Source organism: Solanum tuberosum, unplaced genomic scaffold (genome assembly GCF_000226075.1).
Source record: "Solanum tuberosum cultivar DM 1-3 516 R44 unplaced genomic scaffold, SolTub_3.0 scf00032, whole genome shotgun sequence".
NCBI lineage: Eukaryota > Viridiplantae > Streptophyta > Magnoliopsida > Solanales > Solanaceae > Solanum > Solanum tuberosum.
In genome coordinates, this window is record NW_006238958.1 from 1,569,771 (window position 1) to 1,583,054 (window position 13,284).

A 13,284-nucleotide genomic window follows, 5' to 3' on the forward strand; every position below is an offset into this window, starting at 1 on the left:
TTGGTGCACAATAATTAAGCTAGTGAATTACCGTTATAAATCAAAGAATCAATTGCACACTAAAAAAAAATCCAATTACACTAAAATAAAACTGCTCACTACCATCACCCCTTTTTCAATTTCCATGTGAACCCAAAATATTTCACTCACAAAACAAAATAAATTAAAAACTTATGTAATAACCAAAACAATGAGCATAATCACAAATAAAATATAAAATAAGTTTCACATACAAAGGAAAGTATATATAGTCATAGGTGAAAAAATGCACAGTAACAATAATATTAATCATTCACCTTGTTCACAATTAAAATATAAAATAGATTCCACAATAATTTACCTTGTTCCCGAGAGAAAAATAAACACAATTATTTTACCTTATTTTGTTTATCTTGTTTCAATCCTGCAATTGGTAGAACATTCGTGCTGAAAACGTGTTGTAAAAATAGAGCAAAATAAGACAAGAAATATAGAAGATAAAAGCAATAGAAATAGGGAGACAAGAGATGAGAGCTTTTCTTATTATTCCAAGTCTTCAAGTGTATACAATATGAGCCCTTATGCCTCTATTTATAGTGTAACATAGAGGCATACAAAAGGTTAGTCATAAACATGACATTAACATGAATATAGTGGGGAGGTTATGGAAGTGAAAGGTTACAAGAATAATGGTTATATAGGTGGAGGTTATGGAGGTTATGGTTATCTTCATAATGGAAGAAAGTAATGGAGTAACTTCTTGATGTAGTGGACATTCACAATATATTATTTATAACATTTAAGGAAATTTAAGAAACTATTTATTAACGATTTCTCGGTGAAATCTTTAAGTATAAATGTGATTTCATTCTAAACTGAATTTTCTTTTTCTTTTTTCTCTTTTTTTTTTTTATCCGTTCACTTCCTATTAAATAAACATGAACATCCAAACTATATATTATGTAGTTTGATTTTAAAAATTTTGGTATATTTTTTATTAAAAATAATAATTATTTATGTTACATAGTTTTATTTACAAAATTTTAGAATACCCATTCATTTTTTTTTACTTAAGCAATTCTTAGACACCCTTTGTGAAATATCTGGCTCCATCACTGTCTACTTGTATCGACACTTTAATTTACTTTGATATTTGTGTCTACTTTCAGTGCTACCTAGATGATGAGATTAACATCTGCACTACTTTTTCTCATTTTTTAAAAAAGAAGAGCGTACACCCTTAAATTTTATTTTCTTGTAAATTTTTTAAAAAGAATAAAAATATCAATAACCAATTAGATTTTCATCTGATGTGTCCTTTAGTCTTTCTTTAGTAATATCTTCAACTTTCTTTTATATCATTATTTGGTAATGAAGGTGCAATCAAGGTAAAATGGAAATCCCAAAGCAAAGGAATTGCATAGTATTAATATCTCACACAACACAAAAAACGTAAAACTAAATCTTATAATAGGAAAATACATTAAAAGTAGTTGCAAAAGTAGAAATATTGCACTAAATAAAATATAGATAAACCAAAAATTTACTCTTCTTCCAGTTGATGAGTCCTAAGAAGACGCGGCCATTGATGCCACTCATATGAAAAGAATAAGTAGTACTGATTTGCTGTCTACACTGACACTCCAATTTCGTACAAAAATTCTGCAGTATTCTTTTCCGAGTCATATGAAATAACCTTATCGCCTACAAGTAAGTAAAAGATGTGTGGATTAACCGAATGAATGTCTGTGTATAACATCTTGATACGAATAGATCCAATAACCTCTGGACAATTAAGAAGCGCGCTAGTGATATTTACAACATACTTGATAACCCATACTGCATCATTAGTACTACGAATATTGCTCTCGAGGTACCACAGAGTAATCTCTCTCCTGTTACACAATGCATAATAGAGAACCCCATCCGATACTCCAACAGCACTACCGGTCCAGTCATCCATCTCATCAGTCAATTTCAAATCCCAGAAACGCCTGTAGACAGTATCATAAAGAATGATATGTGAGTTTGGGTCAAGCTTCCAAACGAACATTCCATCGATTACCCCAACTGATCCTGATCTCATCCATCTAGAAATGGGGTAGCTGATAGGCGCAGCTTGCCTGAGATCGATGCTAGTCCACATGTGTTGGTGTGAATATTATGTGAATATTGATCTTCTCAATAACGCAGACAAGAAGTACAAAGAGTACTGGGCCTGCACATACAGATCCAGATATCTTATCGGTTATTTGGTCTTTTGGGCCTCAGGTGGTTAACGATCTCAGCCAACAGTGGGCTGAAGTATTATAAACTAATCTACTTCTACAAGTTAACTACAAATAGGACAATACATATAACGTTAGGATTAGTTACATGTTAGGAGTCTTTTTCCTTGCTGTTGGTAAACTGTTAGGAGTCTTTCTTTTGCTGTATATATACAAGGCATTGTACAATTGAAAACATCGATCAAAATACATAAGAAAAGTTCCGCATATATCTTTCGTTTTCTTACAACATGTTAGTCTCAGAAGAGAAGCTTTCGATTGTTACACCACCACTTGGACCAGTCCATGCTTCATAACGAACTATAGTAAATGAGATCACATCTTTTTCAGGGTCATCTACTTTACAATGAAATCCAATGACTGCAAGGCTTACATAAGACGTTAGAGTTACAGGGACGACAAAATGTTGCCTCGTTGCAGGATTATAAACATAGTAAACACTTTGATTATATAAATCCTCAGTAACAAGAAGGAAACCATTAGAGGAGGCCATAATATGCACTCCCCTGCCAAGAAAATTAACTGACTCGTCTAAACTACCATCAATCACTTGTGATGATTTCTTCGATGAGAAGAAAAAACGATTTTGTTCATCAACTTCATCTCTACCTTGACAAAAGAAACCCATCATGTAAGGTTGAGGACTCCATCGTTGAGAACGACAACTATAAGCGATAGATGGATCATCAATACACTTCCCCCAATGCTTACACACGGATTCAAACCTTGACAGATTTTGAAGGCAAACGATGTAATATTTCGATTAAGTTGTCTTCACACAACTCAAGTACGGGTTTACAAGACGATTGTTCCATACTAGTAGTCATGTGATTGATCTCAGACATCTAAAAATAACTAGTAGCATCTCTATTTATAATAATACGAAACCTATTTCAAATCAAAAAAGGAAAACCTATTACTATACTACAATTTATGAATATAAATCCTATTTATAGAAAAATACTAAACCTGCTCCAAACCAAAATAGGAAAACATATTCCTATAAACTTATGACTATAAATGCTATTTATAAAAATACTAAATCTGCTCCAAATCAAAATAGGAAAACCTTTTCCTATACAATTTGACTATGGATCCTATTTTTAGACATGAATTGAAATATCAAATCCTGACCAATTTTGATTTGTACATCTTTGAATTGTATTTTCCAAAAATGAATTAAATTACTATTTTACTAAATGTGAAATTTTGTTTTAAAAGATTAAAAAAAAAGTTAAGTGAATTTGAGATAGACTTGTAGTGTACAATACTACTCATTATGTCTCAACTTACGTGACACTCTTTCCTTTTTAATCAGTTACCCAAAAAAGTCATATTTGAAAACTATTTACTAACACCATCCCTATTTTACCCTTATTGAGTCATTCGTAGCACTTTATTATTATGAAGAAAAATTAACCTAAATGTAAGCTGTGAAGTGACTTTAATATGAACAGTTTGATAAACGTATCAAAGTCTTCCTTATTTCTTAAATTTCGTATCCAATCAAACAATGTCATATAAATTAAATTGAAGGGAATATTATTCAACAATTCCATAAGAAAGTTTTTTTTTTTTTTGTTAAAGGTACAGTTCTTCATCATGTTGATAATTAATTAGATATCAGACTTTCACTTGTTGATAGTTGTTAGAGAAGACGCGGCCATTGATGCCACTCATAAGTAAAGAATAAGTAGTCTTCAAATCCGATATCATAAATAAATTCCGCAATATTCTTTTCCATGTCGTATGAAATAACCCTACCATTTATATCCATATAAAAGATGTGTGGATTAGCAGGATGAATATCCACCATCATCACACCAACTTCTTCTTCTAAGTTATAATAATTCTATTCATAAAACTCAAGTAAACTGGAAAACCTTTTACTATGCAAAAGTTTGAATACAAATCATATTTAGACATAATTATAAAACCAAATCCTAACTAATATTGGTTTCGTAACTTTAATTTATTTTTATCTGATTGCAGAATTAATCCTGATTAGAAGATACAACAATATTGGATCACTAATTCATAGTTAATTATATGAGTGGATCGGATTAATACATATGAACTGAGTAATTTAATTCACACATCGAATTAATACCTAAATGAATACAAGTGATTTTTTACGGATATTTCACCTTTTTAGACAACGTAAATTCTGATAATACTACTTATTAGCAACACAACATCAGATTAGCAACAGAAACAACACAACGTAAGACCAAAATCAAATATAAGTTACACAAAAACAGAGGAGGGCTACAAACTTATAACCTTTCACTCTATAAGCAAAATACAAGTTTGAACTAACATAAAAATTTACATTTGTCGTATTTTCTTCTTATGCAAGGTAGTTGTAAAACTATTCCCTGCAGCCTGCACTAACTCCTTGAAATGCAGTTCTTCATCATCTCTTTTCGATTAGATATCAGACTTGATAGTTTTTAAAGAAGACGCGGCCAACGATGACACTCATAAGTAAACAATAAGTAGTCTCCCACTCCCATATCATACAGAAGTTCTGCAATATTCTTTTCCAAGTCATATGAAACAATGTTACCATTTATTTCCAGATAAACGATGTGCGGATTAGCAGGATGAATATCCACACACATCACCTCGGCTTGAAAAAGCCCTGGACAATAATTTACAAGTGCATTGGTTAAATTTGCAGTATATTTCCTGACCCATACTGCATCTTGACTACGAATATTGCTCTCGAGGTACCACAGTGTAAGGTCTGCCTCGTTATACGATGCATAATAGAGATCCCCACCCGATACTCCAAGACACCTAGAGTACAAGACATACATCTCTTGATTCAATTGCAAAGCCCAGAAATGCGTATTGACACTATCATAAAAAATTATCTGTGATTGTAAATCAATCCAACAGAACACACCATCGATTACCCCAGCTGATGCTAATTTCATCCATCTATTAAGGAAGACTCTAACAGGTACATCTAGCGTGATATTGATGTTAGACCACATGTTAGTCTCGGAAGAGAAACTTTCAATTGTTACACTCGAACCAAGATCATGCCAGGTTTTATAACGAACTATTGTAAAGGAGATCACGTCTTTTTCAGGGTCATCGACTTTACAATGAAATCCAATAGCTGGCAGGGTTATGGAGGATCTTTGAATTTTAGGCACGGAAAAATGTTGCCTCGTTGCTGGATTATAAACATAGTAAACCTCCTGATGTAATAAATTCTCACAAGTAAGAATGAAACCGTTAGAAGATGCAATAATACACAATCTCCTGCCAAGAAAATTGACTGACTCATCTAAACTACCATCAATCACTTGTGATGATTTAGTAGACAAAAAGAAAAAATGACTTTCTTGAAATTCTTGAACGAAAACTCTACTTTGATAAAAGAAACCTATCATGTAGGGGTGAGGATTCCATCGTTGAGAACGACAACTATGAACCAAAGATGGATCAGCAATACACCTCTGCCAATGCTTACACACACATTCAAACCTTGCAAGAGATTTTGAAGGCAAACGATGTAATATATCGATTATGATATCCTCAGACAACTCAACTACACTTTTATCAGACAATTTGCATACAAGTTTCATACTGATACTTGTGAAAGTTTTTATTTTTTTATTAACAGCCCTATATATAATAGTTGGAGACCTTGTTGGACTATAAACTGGAAAACCTTATCCTATGCAAAAATTTGAATACAAATCCTATATATACATGAATTAAAACACCAAATCCTAACCAATATTGGAGTCTAACTTTAAATTATTTTTAGTATTGGAGTCTAACTGATTGCAGAATTAATCCTGATTAGAAGATTCAACAATATTGGATCGCGGAATTCATAGTGAATTATATGATTGGATCGGATTAATACATATGAACTGAGTAATTTAATTCACACATTGAATTAATATCTAAACGAATACAAGTGATTTTTTTTATGACTACTAAACCTGCCCCAAACCAAAATAGGAAAATCTATTGCTATACAACTTATGACTATAAATGTTATTTATAAAAATACTAAATCTGCTCCAAATCAAAATAGGAAAACCTTTTGCTATACAATTTATGACTATAAATCCTATTTTTAGTGTGCAATACTCATTATTACGTGACACTCTTTCCTTTTTAATCAGTTACCCAAAAAAGTCATAGTTGAAAACTATTTACTAACACCATCCCTATTTTACCCTTATTGAGTCGTACTTAACAACACTTTATTATTATGAAGAAAAACTAACATTAATGTAAGCTATGAAGTGACTTTAATATGAACAGTTTGATAAATGTAACAAAGTCTTCCTTATTTCTTAAATTTTGTATCCAGTCAAACAATGTCATAAAATTAAAACGAAGGGAATATTATTTAACAATTCCGTAAGAAAGGAATTTTTTGTTAAACGTAGAATTCTCGTCATTCATCTCGTTTTGATTCTTCAATGTATAATTAATTAATTATCAGACTTCCACTTGTTGATAGTTGTTAGAGAAGACGCGGCCATTGATGCCACTCATAAGAAAACAATAAGTGGTCTCTCTGTCCGAAATCATACAGAAGTTCCGCAATATTCTTTTCCGAGTCAAATGAAATAATCCTACCATTTATATTCAGATAAAAGATGTGCAGATTAGCAGGATGAAAATCCAGAGACTCTACATCAGCTTCAAGACCCCATGGACAATAATTTACAAGTGCATCGGTTAAATTTGCAGTATATTTCCTGACCCATACTGCATCTTGACTACGAATATTGCTCTCGAGGTACCACAATGTAATGTCTGCCTCATTACACGATGCATAATAGAGATCCCCACCCAATACTCCAAGACACTGACCATCAAAGGCATACATCTCTGGATTCAATTGCAAAGCCCATAAACGCGTATTGACAGTATCATAAAAAATGAACTGTGATAATGCGTCAAACCAACAGAACACTCCATCGATTACCCCATATGACGCTGATTTCGTCCATCTATGAAGGATAACACTGATAGGTACATCTAGTGTGATATCGATGGTAGACCACATGTTAGTCTTGGAAGAGAAACTTTCAATTGTTACACTCGAAACAAGATCATACAAGTTTTCAAAACGAACTATTGTAAAGGAGATGGCATCTTTTTCAGGGTCATCTACTTTACAATGAAATCCAATACCTGCTGCAAAGGTTACGCAGGATGTTATTGGAGTTACAGGGACGGAAAGATGCTGCCTCGTTGCAGGATTATAAACATAGTAAGCCCTCTGATATCTTAATTCCTCAGCCATAAGAAGGAAACCGTTAGAGGATGCAATAATAATATACAATCCCCTGCCAAGAAAATTGACCGACTCATCATCAATCACTAATTGTGATGATGATGATGTAGTAGATGAGGAAAAAAAATGAACTTCTGGAATTTCTTTAACGAAATCTCTAACTTGACATAAGAAACCTATCATGTAGGGTTGCGGACTCCATCGTTGAGAACGACAACTATAAGCCAAAGATGGATCAGCAATACACTTCTGCCAATGATTACACACACATACAAACCTTGCTAGAGATTTTGAAGGCAAATGATGTAATATTTCGATTATGACATCCTCACACAACTCAACTACGCTTTTATCAGACAGTTTCATAATGAAGAAAATAATTCTAATTCTATTCATAAACTCAAGTAATATCCATATTTATAATAGTAGGAGACCTTCTTTGACTATAAACTGGAAACTTTTTCCTATAAATCCTATTTAGACCTGAATTAGAACACCAAATCATAATCAGTTTTGGTTTCGTACTACTTTTGAATTATTGATCTCAGAAGCTTTTGAATTATTTTATTTAGACCTGAATTAGAACACCAAATCATAATCAGTTTTGGTTTCGTACTACTTTTGAATTATTGATCTCAGACAAAACAAGTCCTTCAGAAGTATCTCAGATAAAATACTGAATTCTCAAGCAAGTTTAAGGAAATCACAACTCTCAATTCAATCGAATCTTGGATTTTCCTCCAATGAATTGGAATTTTATAACTAATAGTAAATTTTTATCTAGTCAACTACTCCATCCGTTTAAAAAAGAATGTCCTAGTTTGACTTGAAATGGTGTTTAAGAAAAGAAAGATTTTTAAATCTTGTGGTTCTAAATTAAAGTTATGTCAAATGTACCAAAATGCCTTTTAATCTTGAGAAAAGTTAAAGTGTTGCCAAAAAATGAAAGAGATCATTCTTTTTTAAACGGAGAGAGTATTAAATTTTAGTATTTTGTTTTTCTGCGAAGTTCCAACTCATGTTAGTATTGGAGTCTCAACTGATTGCAGAATCCTTATATGATTGGATCGGTAAATATTCTAGCCAAATTTAATAACTTGGGGATAGAGTTGGCTCATAGTTTAATTATCCTCAACTGTTTCTATCACACTCTTGATTAAGAAATGCAAAAGCTAAATGTTCACATCAATAATATGATCTCAGATGCAATGTGAACAAAATGAAAGCAGATAAAACACAGAAACTATCCTGTAATTAACGGAAGTGTTCTAAGTTCAATAAAGAGGATTTGAGAAGGAAAAATCCAATATACTATATTGATCATTTTGATTGATGTAGAACAATGGATTTCTGAAGATAACAACTGGCAGCTAAAAAATAAAAAGAATATTTTTGTCATCGCGCCTAAATCCAGTTTAAAACTACATCAGTTTTCCAGAGAAGAGCTACAAAATTCCCTGGGAAGTATATCCAGCTAAAAACAATTTCTATACACAGTTGTTATGTGGTTCAAAACGGAACTGTGTAGGGCAATGCATACAAGTCAACATCAGGAAGGTATTGTGCCCGTGGCTGCCACAATGAAGAGCAGCTTCCACAAGTTTTGTCATTGCTGCTGCCTACATTTTTTTCCTCAACTCGAGCTTGCTTAGGTTTTCTTTGGAACAGCCATGATTGATCATCGTCCAAATCTAGATTATCACTTGGCAGACTTGGTGGAAGCCAGTTCTCAATCAAATTCTTGTACTGAAATTCTATGCTGTTCTCGTGCACTTTGGAACATGATGGAGTTGCATTGTCTACAGCCACACGGTCAACCCACCCACAATTGGATGTACTAGGCTCTGAAACTACTACAGGAGGAGGACAACTTCGTTTGTTTGTAGTTTTCAACAAAGGGTTGGCTCTTTCAGCAGATGCCCTGACAGTAACTTCCGCAACTTGTTGAGCAGGTTTTGGCAAGTGCTTCTCTTTGGAAGAAGCTGATATTTCACCTTGCATACCCTTTTTAGACAATCTAATTCTGATAATGCTACCTATTGTCAAGCAAGAAAACTTCAGATTAGCAACAGATACAACACAACATAAGACCAACATAGTAAGTATGATATACCAAGGGAAAGATAACTACCATGCGCCTGTATGCCACCACGTGAAGGTGAGGCAGGCCTCTTCCTTTTATTACTATTCTGGGTGCTGTCGGATGAGCAGCTGGAATTCTGTGAACACACAGCAGGCTCATGTTCCTCAGTGAGATTGCTCCTCTCCAACTGCTCAGCTTCATCTTCTAGACATTTAAACAAGTACTTCCCTTTGGACTCATGAGTGGCCTTGTCAAATCCAAGATTACTCTTCTCCTTTTTTGCCTTCTTCTCTTCTCTTTTCTTTTCCTTCTTTTCCCTCTTCCTGTCCTTCTTTTCTGCTTTAGCTACCTCCCTCTCCTTTTGGAGCTTTAGAGCACCAGGATAACAAGTTCAGAATAGAGGGAGATAGAAGACTAATACAGCATGACCAGAAGGATAATGAACAATTAAGATCCCCTCATATATTCTGAGGATCATTCACTGAACTTTTATCACATCAAACAGACATGGATGTAGGCAATGTAGGCACCAAACATGCGTTGGGTTCACAACATATACTTCTATCATTATGACAGAATACAGAATCTAAGTCACCTAGTTCTATTTATCACAACAACCTGGCCCCAGGTCTTACATGAAGTTGCATAACAAGTGGTAACCAAGAACAATCATGCAAGACTCCCAACAAAGGGACAGTGATGCAAACACCCAATCAATTAAGCAGGTAGAAAAGAATAACTATATTACAGAACACTTCACATTGTGGACTAAACAGAATAGTCACTTTCTATTTGGTAGTTGTGACACACAGAATAGTCACTTTCTATTTGGTAGTTGTGACAGGGTAGGGGAATCGTAAGAACAACTAATTTCACTGACAGGAACCTCATTAAAACCTTTTAACATGGAAACAAACAGAAAGACAGAGCAAGAAAGAAGCATGGCATGGACCCATGTTCAGCAGGGGACATTCATATTCATAAGGCTACAGCTTCAATTGGTAGTTTTAGCTGCAACTAGTAGTTTGAAATACAGTTTTCAGAAAGGCTTTTCAAATATGCATAATGGTAAGTTTTTGTATGAGCAATCTGCCAAAATATATGACTTTTGAAGAGTACCTCAAATTTAGTTTTACCCAAAAATCTTTTCTAAAACATCTTTGATATATCGTGATTACAATTTTAAAAACAGTGGATTACAAGTTAGAAAATCTACTACTCACGCACAGTGCCTATTCTTTCTAGTACACCTCTTCCTCAAACAAAACATTAAAGCCTCAATGATTGCCTACACTTCCAACTTCTCATTACGATTAACACATTGAAAGCCTAAAAGTTGCCTAAACTTACCACTTCTCCATCTTTACCATAGGCTAGAATGAAATCAAATTGCTCGGATTTTCTATAACCTATCTCGTAGAATTCATCAATTTCTGTTAAATCCACAAGGTGAGTACAAAAAAGTATAAACTAATCCTCATTTCTAACCAGGTACAATTAATAAATCCACACAAATCGTCCTACAAACACAGTCAATTTATCCCAGCGCAAATCAAATCCACTCTGTACATTATATACAAACCCTAAATCCAAGTTCACAACTAATGCACAACCCACGAAAACCACAAAATTTCCTTAACAGATTTACATAGTATAGATCCCTGCTAGATTATATCAAGCAACAAGAGCGTAAACACATAAATTCAAGTGCTCTTTGTTTCAACAAACCTTAATCGATTCGATCAAGGCTTCATTGCTGGCTCTATTCAGCGAATAGCCAGGTGGTGGGTATGGGAAGCACCGAGACATCCTCAATACACAGACAAATCCCTTTTCGATTTCAGATCTGAGACTTCCCTCCCTTTCTTTACCAAAAATCAAAAACAAATTGCAAAAAATACAACAGTTTGGTTCAGATTTCAAATCGATTTGGCACGATACAAATGATTACTTGTGATTGAATCACAAAATCAAAAATTTCTGGAAACCCTAGAATTAGGTTACGGCGTCTCTCTCAGAATATTGAAAGAGGCGGTGATTAATGTAAGGCCAGTAGGCACCACATAATGATGTATTTATAGGCGGATGGGTGGCCGACTTTGAACGCGTTGTTATTTTTACCTTATTGCCCTTTTGTTTTCCTTATAATTATGGTAATGTCCCTTTCCTTAGCAAACACGGGTAGTATCGCCGAAGGCCCATTACCAATTACAATTAGAAATATTTTATAATTTAAAGATATTACTTGGCTAGTGATTTGAATTTATATTTGCAATTTTGAGATTAAGAGAATTAGAAGTTTATTGCATTTTGTAAAACATTACATACATATAATCTAGGGAATATATTAAAATGTGAAAAATTATAATTATTGTGGTTCTTCTTCTTTTCTATTCCAGTTTTGTTGGACGTAGTAATCTAGTACTTATTGTAGGTGGGGAGATGGCACGTGAAATTAGTCAAGGTGTGCGAAAACCGATCCAGACATATAATTATGGAAAAGAATTATAATTATTGTAAGCTTAATTGATTTAATTTGATTTAGCTCAAAAAAAAACAGCTCAATATATTAAAATGTGTAACGTATGTTTGGTATACAATCGATACATTGGTATATGCAATAAATTAAGTAAATATTAAAAAATCATACCAATATGAATTATCATTAAATGATTGAAATTCTTTTATCCTTAATAAAAGTAAATTTTGCTTCGTGAATCTGAATTAATCAAATTTTAACGTGACAATTGAATAATAGTACTCCCTCCGTCCCTTTTTAGTTGTCCACTTTAGAAATGGCACACAGATTAAGGCAACAATGATTAGCACAGTGAAGTTACAATTTTACCCTTATGACAACTTTTCACTTCAAAATTACAACCACTTATTTGAATTCAAGTGAAATAAATTGGAGGGAAACAACATACACTTTTACAATTTTCAAGAAGTGTAAATAAGGGTATAATAGGAAAAAATTTGTTGTCCTTTCTTGATTTGTCAAAATGGACAACTAAATAGGGACAACCAAAAAAGGAAATATGGACAAGTAAATAGGGACGGAGGGAGTAATATGACAAACTAAAAAAGGAACAATCACTATCAAAATTATACAATGATTGATGTGCAAGAAATATTAAATAATACTGAAAGGGATGGAACAACAAGAAACTTCATGGAAAATTTTGGTAGCTCAGTTGATGGATTATCTTTTGTCGGTGTAATTTTGATTTCCACCTCATATGAAAGAATAAAGTGATACAGTTCATAACTACTATATCCAAGGTCATATCTTTGTGAAGTTAGTGCATCATGTAAAATATATATAAAAAAAAACTTCCTTCCCCGGTTCCCTCCTTTTCCTTTCATTTTTCCCTCCTTTTTTTTCATGGGATGATTAGTTGTCCAGCAAGTTGGGCCGAGATTTTTCCCGAACCGACGGCTATGGGGCCCAATTTAATTGCTGACGTGGCAAACTTTGAAACCCTCACTAAACCCAAAATTGAGTTGTTTACAAATCGCCACAAAGGCCCATAGAATAAAAGTTTGCATTTTCCAGAGATTTTCGGAAGAGGAAAGTGGATCGCCGGAATGAGGAGAGTCAGTAGAATCGCCGCCTTATACCGGGCAGTGGATGGTGCAGCCGCCGTGGAGGT

The 13,284-nt window shown here is 33.7% G+C and overlaps 4 protein-coding genes across 4 annotated transcripts in view; 1 reads left to right on the forward strand and 3 right to left on the reverse strand.

Annotated features, from left to right (window-relative positions):
* Window positions 1–4,720: 4,720 nt before the first annotated feature.
* LOC107059680 (F-box protein At5g03970-like) lies at window positions 4,721–5,869 on the reverse strand. The gene has a single exon (XM_015306457.1). The coding sequence runs from the start codon at window positions 5,867–5,869 to the stop codon at window positions 4,721–4,723; it is 1,149 nt and encodes a 382-aa protein (XP_015161943.1).
* An 899-nt stretch (window positions 5,870–6,768) lies between these two features.
* LOC107059681 (F-box protein At5g03970-like) lies at window positions 6,769–7,914 on the reverse strand. The gene has a single exon (XM_015306458.1). It carries the CDS (start codon window positions 7,912–7,914, stop codon window positions 6,769–6,771), a length of 1,146 nt encoding a protein of 381 aa, XP_015161944.1.
* A 921-nt stretch (window positions 7,915–8,835) lies between these two features.
* Window positions 8,836–11,670, reverse strand: LOC102604912 (uncharacterized). The gene is made up of 3 exons (XM_006342005.2): window positions 11,360–11,670; window positions 9,680–9,998; window positions 8,836–9,584 (listed from the first exon to the last, which is right to left on the reverse strand). Exons 1-3 carry the CDS (start codon window positions 11,438–11,440, stop codon window positions 9,058–9,060), a joined length of 927 nt encoding a protein of 308 aa, XP_006342067.1. The 5' UTR covers window positions 11,441–11,670; the 3' UTR covers window positions 8,836–9,057.
* A 1,350-nt stretch (window positions 11,671–13,020) lies between these two features.
* Window positions 13,021–13,284, forward strand: part of LOC102605251 (prostaglandin E synthase 2) — a 4,391-nt gene continuing 4,127 nt past the window's right edge. Inside the window, exon 1 of the mRNA XM_006342006.2 lies at window positions 13,021–13,282. Within this exon, the coding sequence (XP_006342068.1) occupies window positions 13,220–13,282 (63 nt within the window). The 5' untranslated portion in view covers window positions 13,021–13,219. The remainder of the gene's footprint in view (window positions 13,283–13,284) is intronic.

Excerpts from the sequence above, each read along its gene's own strand:
- LOC107059681 (XM_015306458.1), bottom strand. The coding sequence starts at position 7,914 with ATGAAACTGTCTGATAAAAGCGTAGTTGAGTTGTGTGAGGATGTCATA.
- LOC102604912 (XM_006342005.2), bottom strand. The coding sequence starts at position 11,440 with ATGTCTCGGTGCTTCCCATACCCACCACCTGGCTATTCGCTGAATAGA. Across the intron at positions 9,999-11,359 it reads CCTTGATCGAATCGATTAAG|CTCCAAAAGGAGAGGGAGGT; the intron begins GTTTGTTGAAAC and ends GGTGCTCTAAAG. Across the intron at positions 9,585-9,679 it reads TGGTGGCATACAGGCGCATG|GTAGCATTATCAGAATTAGA; the intron begins GTAGTTATCTTT and ends GCTTGACAATAG.
- LOC107059680 (XM_015306457.1), bottom strand. The coding sequence starts at position 5,869 with ATGAAACTTGTATGCAAATTGTCTGATAAAAGTGTAGTTGAGTTGTCT.